Source organism: Culex pipiens, chromosome 2, assembly GCF_016801865.2.
Source record: "Culex pipiens pallens isolate TS chromosome 2, TS_CPP_V2, whole genome shotgun sequence".
Lineage (NCBI taxonomy): Eukaryota > Metazoa > Arthropoda > Insecta > Diptera > Culicidae > Culex > Culex pipiens.
The window spans coordinates 174,367,143-174,383,560 of record NC_068938.1 but is presented as its reverse complement, the minus strand read 5'-3'; the positions used below and the strand labels follow the sequence as shown (position 1 = coordinate 174,383,560).

General features: G+C 34.9%; 1 protein-coding gene across 4 annotated transcripts in view; it reads left to right on the top strand.

Annotated features, from left to right (window-relative positions):
* LOC120416997 (transcription factor AP-2-epsilon) overlaps positions 1–16,418 on the top strand; it is a 279,517-nt gene that overhangs the window by 179,710 nt on the left and 83,389 nt on the right. The window contains exon 2 of one of the 4 annotated variants that reach the window (XM_039578933.2): positions 3,252–3,909. The exons of the other annotated variants lie outside the window; for them this stretch is intronic. Coding sequence (XP_039434867.1) covers positions 3,865–3,909 — 45 coding nt within the window. The 5' untranslated portion in view covers positions 3,252–3,864. The remainder of the gene's footprint in view (positions 1–3,251; positions 3,910–16,418) is intronic. 4 annotated transcript variants of the gene reach the window in all.

The window sequence follows — 16,418 nt, the reverse complement described above, 5'->3', positions numbered from 1 at the left end:
AGAGGACCGGGAGCTTAGACGGAGTTGGAGCCGTGAAGAGGATCAACCATATTCTGGAGAAGAGTTATAGTTCCGGGCATGATTTATGTGCTCATTGCGCGCCGTTCGAAGGTTTCGGAGGTAGAATGCAGACAGCGGAGACGGCCGAGACGGCCAAGAGTATAAACAATCAAATTTAAATTTACGAGTTCATTTAAAATATTTTTGAAGAGATATAACTCTTCGTGGGTTAGGCGGATTTGGTCAGGCAGCGTTGTAATCGTTCAATTAGAGGCGATGTACAAGATCGATGTGGGCCAGCTTAAGCAGGAATGTCTACCCAGACGGACTGTTTATTTGGTGATCGTTTGTATGTTCAATGTTCAAAATTATTTTTTGCAATTCCGTCGTGAAACTATTTACTCTTCCTGTCATTCTTGAACGACGAAATAGCCTACTTTCCTGTACCAAAAATAACAGAATCGAATAGCAACACTTTTCAAAATAAATGCTGAAAAGTTCTACTTTTCAGCACTCAAATGGGTGCTGAAAAGTTGAACTTTTCAGCACTTGTTTCAAAAAGTAACACTTTTCAACATTTTTTTTGATTAAAACGATTTATTGACAAAATACATGGAAATTTGACACAAAATTTCACTCAGTGTGTGTTTTTTGGAATTGCAAAAAATGTTGTATGGAACTCGGTGAACCTCGTTGGATAAACGTACGACTCGTGCTGAAAAAATCCTCTTTTTGCAACTTGTTGCATAAACTACTATTTTTTTATATTTTTGTTTTGTCTCTTCCCTTTCTCCAGTGGCCTTTCTGTCATTTGATTAGGCCATTTATTTAAAATTGGATAACAATCGATACAAATTACAATGACTAAAAACAATGTATTGGTATCGATTTGTTAAAAATTTAATAGAGTTGGCCTTATTTTATTTTATTTTTTTTTTGAATACCTATTGTGAAGATAATTTCACAGGAATCATTAATATTGTCTAGATTAACTTGTAGGCCCTAATAAAAATAAAGTTATAAATTGAATTATTTGTATTATATTTGACGGATAAAATAATTAATTTAACTAATAATACAAATTGTGTGGTCCACAAAAAATATATCATTTAAACTTAAGTGTTCAATAGATTTATAGATTTTTTATCAGAAAAAGTAAAATCATTTGATAGAAAATTTCTTAAATTATATATTTTTTTCAGTTTTCAAGTTTTAGTGGATCAAAAATACAAACGAAGGCAAAACAAATTTGAAAGTGTCACCAACATTATTTTTAAATCTGGAAAAAAATCGGATTTCAAATTAACAAGTACTTTTCAGAATTTTTTTCCAAATGCACCATTTCTAGGCAAGTGCAGCTTAATTTTTTATTTTTTTATGAAAATTTATCGTTTTTCTCCAATAGTGCGCATGGTTTCCCAAGGCTAATTATTTTTTCGGAAGTACAAAAGTTAGGAAGATTGCCTGCAAAAATGTCTAAGAAACTTTGAAGATTAAAACCAAATTAACCTTTAGTTGCCGAAATACAGCCACAAAAAAGGAAATGGGTTAATAACTGATCTTAAACTATTGATCCGATTTTCAATGTCAAAACAATAAACTAACGTGTAATTTTCTGATCTTTCCAATAAAAATATTATCAAAATTTTACACTCAAGACTAACACTTCAAAATGCCAAAAATTCACATTTTAAGCACTTTTTAAATTTTAGTCAATTACGAATTCAGATAATGTTTTAATCGGAAAGATTTTATCACATTCAAAATTGGACCAATAGCTGTATTGAAATTTCTGTAAAGAACTTTTGGATTTGATTTGACTTTTTGATTTGCATTTAAAAATGAAGTAATTTTTTTCTATTTTTTTCCTAGTTTATAAAAAATATGATTTAAAAAATGTAAACGCTACCAAATATTTTATGCCTTTGCTGACAATTGAAAAGGGCTTAAATTAACATCTAAAGCCCTTTTCAAATTATAGTCTTGAATTTAAAAATCCAGATTTTTTTTTGAAAATATCAAACAATTTCACGCGTGTTTCATTTGTTTGACATTTGAAATCGGATAAATAGTTTCTGAGAATCTGTCTTTAAAATTTGAGTATCACAGTAAAAAATTGTGATAATTTGAAAGGTTGAATATAACTTATTTTAAGATGTAATTTCACCTCACCGCAATTTAGACTAAAAAGGTGACATTTCACCAGAAATACGCAATTTCAGAGATAAAATTACACATCTTCTTCTTTATATTTTTCATTTTGTGGATGTATTTCGGCAACTTAAGCCAGTTTTCAAAGTTTCTTAGACAAATTTATAGGAAATTTTCTGAACTTTCCGACAAAACAAAAATCAGGCTTAGGCAGCTACTGAAAAATAAAACGGTCAAAAGTTGTCCAGTTTAAAAAATATCGCGATGTTTAAATTACCAAAAATAATGATTTCGCCTATTTTCCGAACAGTACTTATTCATCTGAATTTCCAATCTGAAGATAAAGATGCTAGAATATTTAAAAAATTGCTACTTTGGTCATACACAGTTTAAGGCAATTAAAAAAATACAAAAAAATATGTTAGTCAACTTCACAAAACTTGAATGCTTTTTAACTGTTATATAAATCTAATCTAATAATTGTTGGAAGTCAATCAACATTCACTTATACGTCTTCACAAAAATTTAAATTTTATGTTTGTAGTATGATAAAAATAAGATGGATTTTTATCATACTACAAACATATAAAATGATTATTGTAGACAAGTTCATAGGTAACATAAAATATAAGCAAATTATTGAACTCAACTTAATGCAACAAGAAATTAATGAATTGAACTCTGGGCAAAAAAAGTGAAAACGAGTAAAAAATCGATGACGCAATGGCAAATTATGAACCTAAGCTAAACTAAAAATTATTGAAAAATATCATCAAAAGAGAGATATAAATTTAAGATAAAAAAAACAATAGTAAAGGGATATATTCCATAAACATAATGCACACTGTTAATTTTAAGCCATTTCCTGCCTTCAAGTACCACACAACTCTCATCCCACTTAGTCCATCTTAATCCATCCTCCGTCCATTCCAGCTCATCGCTTCCAATCCCATTAACATCGTCTTCCTTTGATGCAATCCCCTTCTCCACCCCAGTAATAAGTCTTTGCCTCACTCCACAACAAGTCGAGCTCCACGCATAATCGCATTTAATCCAAATAACCACCTTGCTAACTAAGTATTTTGTTTGTTCTAGGTAAGACGGCAATGAAAGCTTAATTTTCGCACCTTCCGCTACGCTTTCCCCACCCTTAAAAAGTCCCACCCAACGGAAAGACAGGAAAGCCGGCTTCAGAGGGTTGATACGGCGAATGATGATGATGATATCGGCCAGCATCACCGTTTATGCTGCGGGCCGACCCCGGCTAAGTACATTATAGGGTAGTGTGCGCCACAATCCTGCGATAATCACTGTAATCTTCCACTGCCGGGGATTAAATGTCTGCTTAAAACCTGACGGAGTAATTGTACGTGCAAGTGTGTGTGTGTGTGTTGGTTACAGAGAGAGAGAGAGACCGTCCACGTGCTGGAAAATTATTTTCTCGCGAGCGAGAAAAGCTCCGCAAACATAAAGAAAACATAAACATTAAAAGAGAAAGAGAACAACTCGTTCTCACAACACAAAGAAAGCGAAAACAAGAAAGAGCAGCATCAATCAAAAGCCATTCTCTCCCTCTCACCCGCTGCCGCACACAGACACAAGAGTGTGTGCTAGTGTGTGTGGTGCGCACATAAGCATAAAACATACTTTTCAACGAAACCCCGGTCCAGCAACTTTAACGAACTGGGCGAAGAGAAGAAGCCAAGTCGCGGCATGACGTTTCGTTGTGTTCCCTCGTACGACGCCAGCGCTCAATGGGTAAGTAGTGGCAAAGCAAAGCAGGAGCTTTTCTGTTGTGCTTTTTATGTTTTCGAGCAACTTGCGTTGCGGTTGAGCTGAAAATCGTGCAGATGTCGCTGCGTGGCAGCGAGGAGAATGTTTGCTGCGTGGGAAAGGGGAGAAATTTATGACCGTTTTTGAATGCTTCTGAATTTATTAATAAGAATGAATGAATTTATTTTGGTTTTTCACTCGAACTTTAAAAACGTGCTCAATTTATGCTATGTGAAACGCAAATTAGTGCATTTATTTAGATAAATATGGGCCATTTATTGAGAGCTTCGTACTTGGAATGTTATTTTGGCCTCTCTTTTTTCTCAATCTGCTCCATTTTTTGTTTTTGAGTCGATTTCCATGTAATTTGAATTCATTATTAATCCACCTTTTTTTGATTTACCGAAAGTAAAGATGATTGTAATAAATTTGGATTTTTTACTTTTTTTAAACATGTCCTAACTTTTGCGATAAGAAACAAATTATGTCTAAATGCTTTATTTCAAAAACCTATTTCAAAACAAAAAATGTTGCTACATATCACTAGTTTTCTGTTGATGAGCAATCTTTATAGGCAGATGTAATAAGATTATTTCCAATATCAAATATGTATTTCACCCAACTGCAATAATGATATTGAATTTTCGTGAATAATTGTTTCTGCACAGAAAATTATAAAAATACTAAATTATTAATTAATTGAAACCTTTTTGTAAATTGCACATTTGCTAAAACTAAAAAATCCATCCAAAATAAATTCACCGATTTATCAGAAATAATAAAGATGGGGTGGCATTACAAAGGTAGATCAACTATGAGAAATTTCAAACTACGATAATAGATTTTAGAAAAAAAGCTTCAATAATGTGCAGGTTAATCCTCAGTTATTGTTTTTGATGAGCAATTACAAACTGCAACAAAAAACATGAAAGTTTTTATTTAAAAAATATTGCTATCACTCTTCATATGAAAGAAGTTTCCTGACATCCTGAAAATTGATGTGAGTGCAACAACTGGCCAAATGGATTTCAAGCCAGAACGCGTTTGACACACGTACATGCCCAACTACCGTAAAAATTTAATTATAACCAACCAACCAAATTCAACCAAACTTCGGGAAAACACACAGAACGGTCAGCCAAACAAAACATGTTTGTTATTGTTTACGTTGCGTGGTCTATTTTTTGTTTATTCATGGTCAATCTTCAAAACGCGTTTTATCGGAACATCAAAATGCTCCGTGCGACAATTTAGCACGACAACGTCGCGCAATATCAATATCTAATCATGAAATTTTATAGATTTTTCATGCATTATTCAACTTATCAACAAATTTTTAGTTGGTGGAACTTAACTAGAAAATATTTTGAACAAATGAAGAACGCTGTAGAATTTATCCTTGGCGTTTAAACAAAGACATTTTTTTTTAATGAAGCATGTTGAAGATTTTAAAACTTAACAGATTAAGTTCCACATTTCTACGGAATTTGTTGTGACAAAGTGTTTGGAGTTGTCGTAACAAACCCTCTCCACAAACATTACGTGAAATTCAATCAACTGTCATAAGATCACCATCCGATACGATGCTCTCAAAACACCGCAAAGAATTATCCCTCCAGCTCCACACCAGCAGGGGACCAATTGAGGAACCCTCCCGGAGAACTGTTTCCCCAAAAACCGTAGCCGGAAAAATTACTGCCGCAATGGCACTTTGTCGCATCGCCGAATAAAATCGCACACGCCGGACAATCAAAAAGCTCATTTCGATAGTGATCTTTATTGATTTTCGCGTGTCCGCGCCGATAAACAGGACCCCAAAAAAAGAGGTAAAACAAAAAAAACCGTGGCGCAGTGCCGCCAATGACCACGCGGTTCGGAAATCGTTAAAATTACGTGATTTATTGGTAATTATCGGCTCCACGTGAGCTGGTGGTGGACACGGCGGCCAAACCGGAGAGTTTCCAAAAAGGAAAACTGGCCAAACCGGAGTGCGACATTCCATAAATCAAACCGGAGGGGGGAAACAGGACAGGTTTGTGAAGCCCAATTTCTCCTTCTGGGGTCCTTATCGGAGCGTTATCAAATTTCCCTAACCACCTTGCCATGTGGCCTGTTGGCCCGTGGTTTTGGCACATAAAGATCGCAATCGGAACCAGGACCCGGGCCAACGGCAGTGCGTCACTAGTCCACGGCGAAATTTTAACAGTTACATACCGGCACTCCTCTCTTCTGGCCGCGCACTCCTCAACCAACCAACAAAAAAAAGAGGTTAACTAAAAGGAGTAGTAAATATTTTAAATGTGCTAGTAAATTAGCTTTTATTAGCTCGTTCCCTCAGGTTTTCGGAGTCGAGTTTTATGGGAGCTTGCTGATTCTGCGCAGAGAGAACCTGCCCAGCCAAGCCAAGGTAGCTCGGGAACCTTAATGCGTGTGACATCTCTCCCCTTCGAGACCGGCTTCCCCTTAACAAAGCAAAAACGAACGACGAAGTAAGTGAAACATTGTCATAAAATTTTAGCAAATTGGCTGCGAAGACCCGCTCGGTCGGCGGTTCATTACATTGGCACGGCAGCCCAAAGGTGCCATCATCTTCAAGTCAGTAGGTTGGATTGCCGCCGCCGCTGAAGAACCGGGTTTAATGGTGATCATTGTCGGAAAGTGACATTTGTGACATGAAATTCGCCCGGGACACGTCGTAAAGGTAATGTTTTTTTTTCGGGGGTTGAAGGCGGCGAGGTTGAGGTCGATACCGGGAAAAGATTTCAATGGTTTCTTGCAGCAAAATGAGTACGTTTTTGCGTTGGATGTGTGGAGATTTGTTTGGTCGCAGGGATAATTTCTGAAATGTTATGGAAAACTTAACTCTTATTACAATTTGGAATACATTTTGTAAGATTTATTTTTCAATTTATCATTAAGTGGGACAACTTTAAGCTTTTAAAAAAAATTAATTATGAACCATCGACAGGAAACGATGTTGACTTTATAGCCGTCGGCCACTATTGCTAGTACCTACCAGTGGTAGGCTACCACTAGTGTCTTCCTTTTTACTACAAGGACTTTGCCGCCCTAGGCTCCTAAGTGTATAAGTACGGCACGGAGCGACGGCGCCGGATACCCATATTTACACTTAGAATTCGAGAGCGCCCGCCGCGGGATTCGAACCAGCAACTTCTGGATTGTGAGTCCAGTGCGCAGTCCAATTGATCTACACGGACGGGACAGAAAGAAAAGATTCATGAAAACTTGAATATTTTGAAAAATGTTGTACTGATTGCATTGTAAAGCTGCATACTTTTTCTGTCAAATAATGCATTGTCAAAAATATTAGTACTAAAAAGTGCTATCCAGCAATCATTTGAATGATGGAAAGTTAAACTTTTCAGCTCCTATATCGAAAGTAGTCTTTTTAATACTGCTTTGAAATATGACACTTATGTTACAGTAAATACTTTTCAATGGAGGAAATAAACGTTTCACTGAAAACATTCGATGCAAAAGGTGTTTCAAAAATTGGGCAGTTCTCTCAGATTTCGGTCATTCCATTTTTTTTTGTATTTTTTAATCCACCTGAAACTTTTTTCATGCCCAAAGAAGCCATTTTGCATCATTAGTTCGTCCATATAATTTTCCATACAAATTTGGCAGCTGTCCATACAAAAATGATTTATGAAAATTCAAAAATCTGTATCTTTTGAAGGAATTTTTTGATCGTTTTGGTGTCTTCGGCAAAGTTGTAGGTATGGATATGGACTACACTGAAAAAATGATACACGGTAAAAAATTTGGTGATTTTTTATTTAACTTTTTGTCACTAAAACTTGATTTGCAAAAAACACTATTTTCATTTTTTTATTTTTTGATATGTTTTTAGAGGACATCAAATGCCAACTTTTCAGAAATTTCCAGGTTGTGCACACATTTCAAAAGGACGTAATATTGAAATGTTAGTCTTGATTTAAAATTTTTGAAAGTTTTTTTTTCGAAAAGATCGGAAAATTTCACGAATGTTTTATTTTTCAACATTGTAAATCGGACTATTAGTTGCTGAGATATCGACATTAGAAAATGGTGGGTTGTTTGGGTGAGACTTAGAAAACATCAATTCTCCTGTTTTTAAACACTTGCATTACAATATCTCAGCAACTAAGGGTCGTATCAACAAAGTTCAAAAAAGCAAAATATAGAGAATTTTCTCAGCTTTCCAAAAATATTTTTTTCAAAAGTGAGCAAACATGTGCACTAATTTTAAAAAATGAAAAACTGCGATTATTTTCAAAAAAGTCACCTAAAAATGGATTTAACTTGAAAACGGTGCACTTTATCAAAATTTCACTACAGTACTTTTTGATTGCAATTTTGTTTTTTCATCGAAAAATGAAGTTGAAAATTTTTACGACCAATATTTCGACTTTTTGAAAAAATCAGTATTGATTCAAAAATTCATAATTCGGTCAAAGATTTTTTGCACAACTTGGAAATTTCTGAAAAGTTGGCATTTGATGTCCTCTAAAACATATCAAAAAATAAAAAAAATAAAAATAGTGTTTTTTGCAAATCAAGTTTTAGTGACAAAAAGTTAAATAAAAAATCACCAAAAAATGTTTTACCGTGTATCATTTTTTTCAGTGTATTCCTTGCCGAAGACACCAAATCGATCAAAAAATTCCTCCAAAAGATACAGATTTTTGAATTTTCATACATCATTTTTGTATGGACAGCTGCCAAATTTGTATGGAAAATTATATGGAGAATCTAATGATGCAAAATGGCTTTTTTGGGCATACCGAAGGCACCAAAAAAGTTTCAGTCGGATTAAAAAATACAAAAATTAAAATTCAAAAAAAAGACCGATTTCGTGGAGAATTGCTCAATTGCAAAATGGTCAAATGGCCTACTGGGAAGGATATCTTCAACAGCCTCAAACTAATTATTTGTTGTCTGAGCAAAATATTGTAAAATTTATCAGATTCATACGGCTCTAAAATAGTTGTTTTATGTTGAGATAATATATATCTCAATATAATGAGACTTAAAAAGATTCTAGAAAATGAATTGATTAAAACACTTATTTCTTATATAAATTTTATATTAATTAAATTTAGAAAAAAATACGAATAATTAAGGATAATGATTTTTACAATTTCGCGGGCAGTGTGAAATCCGTCAAATTTTGAAATTTCCGTGAAAAACTTTGGATTTTTTTTAAGGCAACTTTTGGTTTGGTTGACAATTTAGGTGGTTCACGATAACTTTTCAGGAATATTTTTGGAAATTTTTCGTCTTCTAGAAATTTGTTGGGTAAAATATCATAAAACCCAAAAATCGATATTTTCATAATTTGGCTCATTTCTGAGGTCTGATGATCCTAATCGTGGCCCCATTTGCAATAACTCATCTGAAGACACCAAAGCTCCAAAACATCATATCGTAAACTCGTAAACTTACAAAATAGGTCATATTTTTGCTTTCCTCACTAAGGTAAGGCTTTAATCCTGCTCGAAAAATGAACTTTTGAAAAACAACTCGTAGACCTATATTCATGTATACTAGGGTGCCCAGAAAAAATGACCCCCTGCTCCACAAGCGGAAAACGGTTTTTAGGATTATTTTAAGCATCTATGTAAATTTTGAGCGAAATTGGATGAGATTAACCCATTGATACCCGAGCCTAAAGTTGGCGAAAAAAATGTTTTTCATACAAAAATTACTTTTTTAAATCGCTAATAACTTTTCAGGATCGAGTTTTACAGCTTTGGTATGTTCTACAAAGTTGTAGAGCATTAAATTTTCAATAAGAATCTCACTTTTGGGAATATTTGGATGGAAGTAGCGAACCGTACAGACTAAACCGTAAGAAAATTGGATTTTCCATACATTTTTTCGATTTTTCCATACAAACTTCACCTCCGAGTATCAATGGGTAAATGATGACCGATTTTGCTCATATTTGGCCCAGAGTCCTTAAATAGGTCAAGGAACAATATTCAGCTTGTGGAGCGAGGTTTTGAAAAAAAAGTGCCATATTCTGGGCACCCTAATGTATACCTATCGACTCAGAATTGAAAACTGAACAAATGTATGTGTGTGTGCCAAGTTTTCTCGGCACTGGCTGATCCAATTTGAGTCAAACAAATTGCATTCGATCCGGTTTGGTGCCCCATACTGCGCTATTGAATTGTTTGAAGGTCTGATAAGTGGTTCAAAAAAGTGTCAGAGTTGCTGGAAATTTGAGGCCGGATCTCACTTATCCATATGTAAACTATGTCCGGATCCATCATCCAACCCATCGTTGGTTAGGTAATCAAAAGACCTTTCTCATGAGTCCAAAACATTGAAGATCTGGCAAAGCTCAGTCTCGAGTTATAACCACTTAAGTGACATTTTTTGTATTTTTTTATTGAAAAATAGATGGAATTTGTGTCCAAACTCATCATATTACCCAATGTTGGTAAAAAGTGAGGAAGGCACCAACCACATAGGTGGATTAAGTTAGTTTTTTATAATAATTTGCCTACCAAAAAAAAGGTCTACGTGGTTTAAGGATGGTCCCGTTACAGAAATATATTCTTGCTTCATATGGAGATAAAAACTTTTAAGATTATTTTATTGGACTTTAATATTTTTTAAAGTGTCAAATAGAAGTAAAGTTTGATCAATCATTTTGACTAGACAAGACTATAGAATCATATTATTTATCAATACTTGTATACAACTAAGAAACAATCTTTCTTGCTTAAGTTGAATAATATTTAAAACATCAATAAAAGTCTGTTTGATATGTTTGGTAAAATTATAATATTTATAGATTATTCAAATGTTGTTATTCTAAAATTCATCAAATATCTCAGCAACAAAAGTCTTGATATCTTCATTCTGCCATCAAATCACCAATTCGCAAACAAGTTTAGCTCAGGTGTTCAACTTTCCGCAATCCGGGCAGCTTACTCACCTTATAAATATGCTTCTGGTTTCCAGCAGCAGCAGCACCCTTTGCGCACGTGAGTTCTTTAGACCTGGATTCCTTATCGCGAACCACGTCGTCCACCCATAACGGGTACGCGATTTATTCACAAGTATTCCTGGTCGCTCGATTTAGAGGTCCTTTGCATAAACATTCCGCATTTTCCATCTTAAGATTTTTTTCTCAAATTCCATTCGCGATTGACGCACTCTCGCAAATTGTGCCATCTTCACGAGGCCCCTCGCAATAAAATTGAAACGTTGAACTATTAAAAATCACACCTCGCATGACAGTTGGAGCGCACTTCAAGTGCGGAAAAAAATGTCGCGCTCATTAGCGGGGAGGGAGCTTAACTTATCTTTCGCAATTTCGAAATCATTAAAAATTAGCTCTATCTCTCTTCCCGTCAAACCGAACCGCGCCGGATTTGCGTGCAGACCCAACTTCTGAGACCTTAAAATTTGACGGCTCGCCACCAAAGTCTAAGTGCTCCTCTTTGCTGTTGAAAAGCCTCTAGGTTTAGCGTACTCTCTATGCTAATCAGCAGAACATGAGCGCAATGCTTTCGGACTCCAAAGTCGGTGCTTCGGCGAGGTCGTCGGTTAAGGTAAGACAAAGGGGAAAGAGGGGTAGCAAATAAAAATTAAAATGAAATAAAGGTAATTAAGGCAGAAAGGAAGAACGACCACTACGTGGAGTGAAAAACGACCATAAAAATAATCTGTAAAAAGCATTTATATTTAATTACGCGTCAGCATCACCTTTAATTAATATAATTTCGCCAGGTAGTACCACTGTTTACGTCGCGCGCAAAACCACGGAGAGCTTCTTTTTATGAGGTTTTTTTTTTTGTTGGAGGGTCCTCTGGAAGAGAAGACATAAAACTTTCAATTTTGGGGGCCTTTAATTTCTGCGGGCAGGTTCAGAAACTGAGATTCTTCGTCGAAAGAATGTGTTTATTTCGACCTAGTTATGGTTAATTACACTTTTTTTCGAGAAAAAGAAGCCAAAAATCGTTACAGAATCTGCTGACCACACACGCACACACCTGCTCCAGTACTAATGACGAGCCTGTCCAGTCGATTAGTTACACCGTGTAAAACGGCATTTAATTTGACTGCGCGTCCGTTCAAGCTCGCCGCAGCGCTTCCATTAAAGGCCATAAATTACCCACCTGGCCTGAACTGTCACAACTATTGAAAGTGTGCCCGCGACGACGTCCGAACATCGTATTATAATTATGTCCCAACCCGATCCAGTTCGCTTCTCTCTCTCTCTCGCTTTTTTTGCCGGGTCGAGAGCATTCGATTCATATCAGCTTCATTAAAGTGCGACGAGTTCCGGAGTTGGTGTTCTGAAGAAGAAGAGTTTTTGAGCTATCCGTGGACCGGTGTGTGCCTTACAGCGTTTTACTATTTAATACTATAGTCACCAAGCCGGGTGCAACACTGCTTCTGCTTCGAAGGGGTTTTGCTGTTTGGACGTTGAAAGGTTGTCTACGGAAATGGTTGTGACTGCTTTTTTTGTCGGTGCCAATTGGAGTTGGTTTTATTGGCAATTGATTGGAAAAGATTTGGAATTTGCTTTATGAAAAGTTAGCAACTGAAATATTTCAAACTCATATCATGGAAATGATTTCTATTGAACATTATTGTTAGAGTTTTTTAAAACATTTGATTTTGATAAAAATGTAACTTAGATTTATTTGTTGAGGAAATATTTAAATTAAATTATAAACAGTTATTTTTTAACTTCCTCAATTCAAGCCCTTTGATTTTTATTTTTTAAAGCAAAATGTACATTAAGATTCTTATGAAATATTTCAGTTTTCTGTTTAAATTAAATTATTCAATGGCGTACTAAGCTTAAAAAACAGAACCAGAATTTATAAATGCAAGAAAAGAACAATATTCTTCTAATGCTTTTATATCTTGTTTGGATTTCTTGCAAAGCCAGTAAAATAAGAGTAATAATAAATCATTTAAAATGATTTTTTTTATAAGTAAAAGCAAAGGAATCAAGCAAATATAGACTTTTTATTATCAAAGTTGTTACCAAATTTAAAAAATACATTAAACGTTTTACACCAATTTTTTCATCAAAAAAAGGTACTCGATTGACAATTTTAAATTTAAATCAAACTGAGGTCTTATCGCACTGATAAAAATTTAAGGAAAAAGTTATAATTAAATACAGTCCACTCTCCAGTTATTGATCTTCTCTATCTCAATATTTTTCAATTTATCGATGGTGTCTTCAGTCCCTTCAAACTGCATACATGCTTGGATGCTCTTCTCTCCACAACATTCTCTTTCTAGCTCAAAGAATCTCTCTCTCTCTCTCTCTCTCTCTTTCTCTCTCTCTCTCTCTCTCAATGTTTTCAAATAGTCAAAAATCCCTATTTGTTGAAACAAACTAAAAAATAAATGTTATACATTTTTTTTTTGTAAAAGTTTGTAATAATTTATTTACAATTTTTGAATTTGTTTAACAATCTTACATATGCCTTAAATATTTGATGAAATTATCGAACTTCATTCAATGATGTGAGGAGGAAAAAATGAAAAAAATGGCACATTAGTGCAGTTGTTTTACAATCGCTAGTTATCGAATAATCCTTGTTTTAAATTTAAAAAATCACAAATAAAAAAAATAATTGCAAATTTTTATGAGCATTGTAAAAAACCACTTTTCATAGATAGATTTTTCCAAATCTTGATACAAAAAAAAACATTAAATTTTATGGTCCTAACTTTAACATTTAAATCTTCAAAAAAATTATCATTAATATTAACAGTTCAACAAGATAATCGAATATTATATTATATTGAATATATTTGAGCAGTTCTCTAAGGAATCGGTCTTGTTTCTTAAATTTTAATTTTTGTATTTTTTAATCCGGCTGAAACTTTTGTGGTGCATTCGGTATGCCCAAAGAAGCCATTTTGCATCATTAGTTCGTTCATATTGTTTTCCATACAAATTTTGCGCTGTCCATACAAAAAAGATATGTGAAAATTCAAAAATCTGTATCTTTTGAAGGATTTTTTTGATCGATTCGGTGTCTTCGGCAAAGTCTATACCTAGATATGGACTACACTGAATTTATTTTTTATTTTTTTATACGTTTTAGAGGACATCAAAGGTCCGCTTCACAATGTTAAAATATGAAACATTCGTAAAAATTTTCGATCTTTTCGAAAAAAATTTCAACAACATTTCAAAAGGGCGTAATATTGCATGTTTGGACCGTTTGAAATGTTAGTCTTGATTTTAAATTTTTGAAAATATTTTTTTCAAAGAGATCGGAAAATTTCACGAATGTTTCATATTTTAACATTGCAAATCGGACCATTAGTTGCTGAGATATCGACATCGATCGAACTAAAGTAAGAGAAGATTGAGAGGATGATGTATTAGAATTCAAATCATAATGCAGATGCAGATGGAGGGAGCGGGGGCAATATGATTGATTGGATTTTCAATTTTAACTTCCAACATTGCCGAAAACATATAATTTTCTAAAAACATTTAATACATTTTATGATTATTCTTAATTTATGCTTCTGTTGATTTTTTTAATATTAAGACAAATTCTATATAATCGAAATGAACAATAAAAATGCCCAAAAATTTAAGATACATAACTCGAGTTAGATTTATAAAATTGGGCTTCAAATTTATTATTCCCTGAATATTCCATAAAACTACAAGAAAAAAATGGAGTGCATATTACCCTCTTTCCTGAATATTTTTGATGATATTAGTTTGCAATATAAAAGTTAATGTCTGAAGGAAAAAAAAAGTTTGGGAAAAAATGGAAAAAAACTGAGGTAAAAAAATAAAAGCTGGACACATTGGCAAAACTGAACCTCAAACCTTATCTTCCCGCAATCTTTAGGAGGATCATTCCCTTCCCGAGCACTTTTTATCCCACCGGCGCAATTATACACATTTGCACAAATTAAGCAAACTTCACACACCACACCTTCCAGAGGGTCCCAACCCAGGTCCATCCCCGCATCGTGGTCCTCCCCCATCCCACCTTACTTCGCGTTTCCAAAGATAACTTTTTGTCACTAGTAGACAACTGTGTGGCAATCGCCGCAGCAATACGCAATCAGGGGGCCGCCGCACATCCCATTCGCAGAAATGTGCCAATAAAAGAGAAACAGTGAGACAGACTCGGAAAGCTCTGCAGGAAAAAAAACCCTTTTAAAAGCTTGCTTTGGGCTTAGTCCGGAGCAGCAGCTACTTGGCGAGAGCAGCCACCACATGTGTGCCATTTCATGAATAAAAAACTATTTTATTGCGGTTTAAACAGATAAAGTGTTTTTTTTTTGTTTTGAGCCTGGACCTCCATTCAGTGTTGCCATCAGGGGCAGCTGGTCCTCGGAAGATTCGTCGCAAAGACAAGTAGATGAGAAATATTTGAGTAATTTTTGGGATGACAGTTCGTTGTAGTTTCGGAATTCTCCACCACCTTCAGTGGCGCTGGAAACTTTTGACAGTTCAAGATGGTAAAAAATGGTAAATTGTAATTTTCTACAAATCTCATTGTCTGTGACCAGAGAGGGGTCGACATTAGCAAATTCCAATGTTGTCGCCTGTTCAGTGCTTCAGATATGTCCAAAATAAAATCTGTGTGGAGTGCGGAGCAAAAGTGCTATCGTCACTTTGTAGCCCCTAGTGCGTCGCGCCCAACTTTGTAGAGATTTCCTCAATACGGAACATTCGATATCAAAACTTCCTCCCAGTCTTTGCCCAGCCTGCAATTATGCGCACATTTATGCTTAAGGTCCCTCTCGTGCCCAACATGGCCCGTGTTCCAAAAGCAGTGCACAGACCCGTGAATATGTTTCAATGATTGTGGCCCCACCACAAGTGGTCATATGTGGGCAAACGCTCTTTTTTTTTGCTGTTGACCCCACCTGGGCTTGGGACGCCCACTCGCGATAGGTTTTTCATTTATTATTCCCCGGCTTTCGTCACCTACCTCAATTGCCCTCCTAACACTACCCCCTGGTGTGCGTATGTATAAACGGTTTTTTTTATTTTGGGTAGAGGGTGAGGTAAGGCCACCCAACGCAATTGTAGTTCGATGGTTGCACGGGGGATGACAAAGTCGTTGAGCACTGAATTGCAAGATTTTCTAGAAAATTCAAATAAAAAAGTTAATTTCATAATTAATTATCAATTATTATTCATTAATGAGAAAGATTTTAGCTAAAACCAAAATATTTTTGAAACCACAAAATACAGCACAAAATCATCATAAAAAAATCTGTTAACGCTCATCAAGAGAAAAAAATCTGAAGGCTCTCTTCTCTCGCGCCCCAAAGATCGATAATAAAATCAGAAAAAAATCATCATCTAGATTATCCGATGGAACATCTATTCCACTTCTACAGAAGTAGATCACAAGTCAAAAAATTGACTGTCTTTTTGCAGATGGGCAATATGTGTAAACAAAATGAAATAAATAATTTTAAGTTGTCCAACAAGGAAATTCACAAAAAATCTTCAGCTG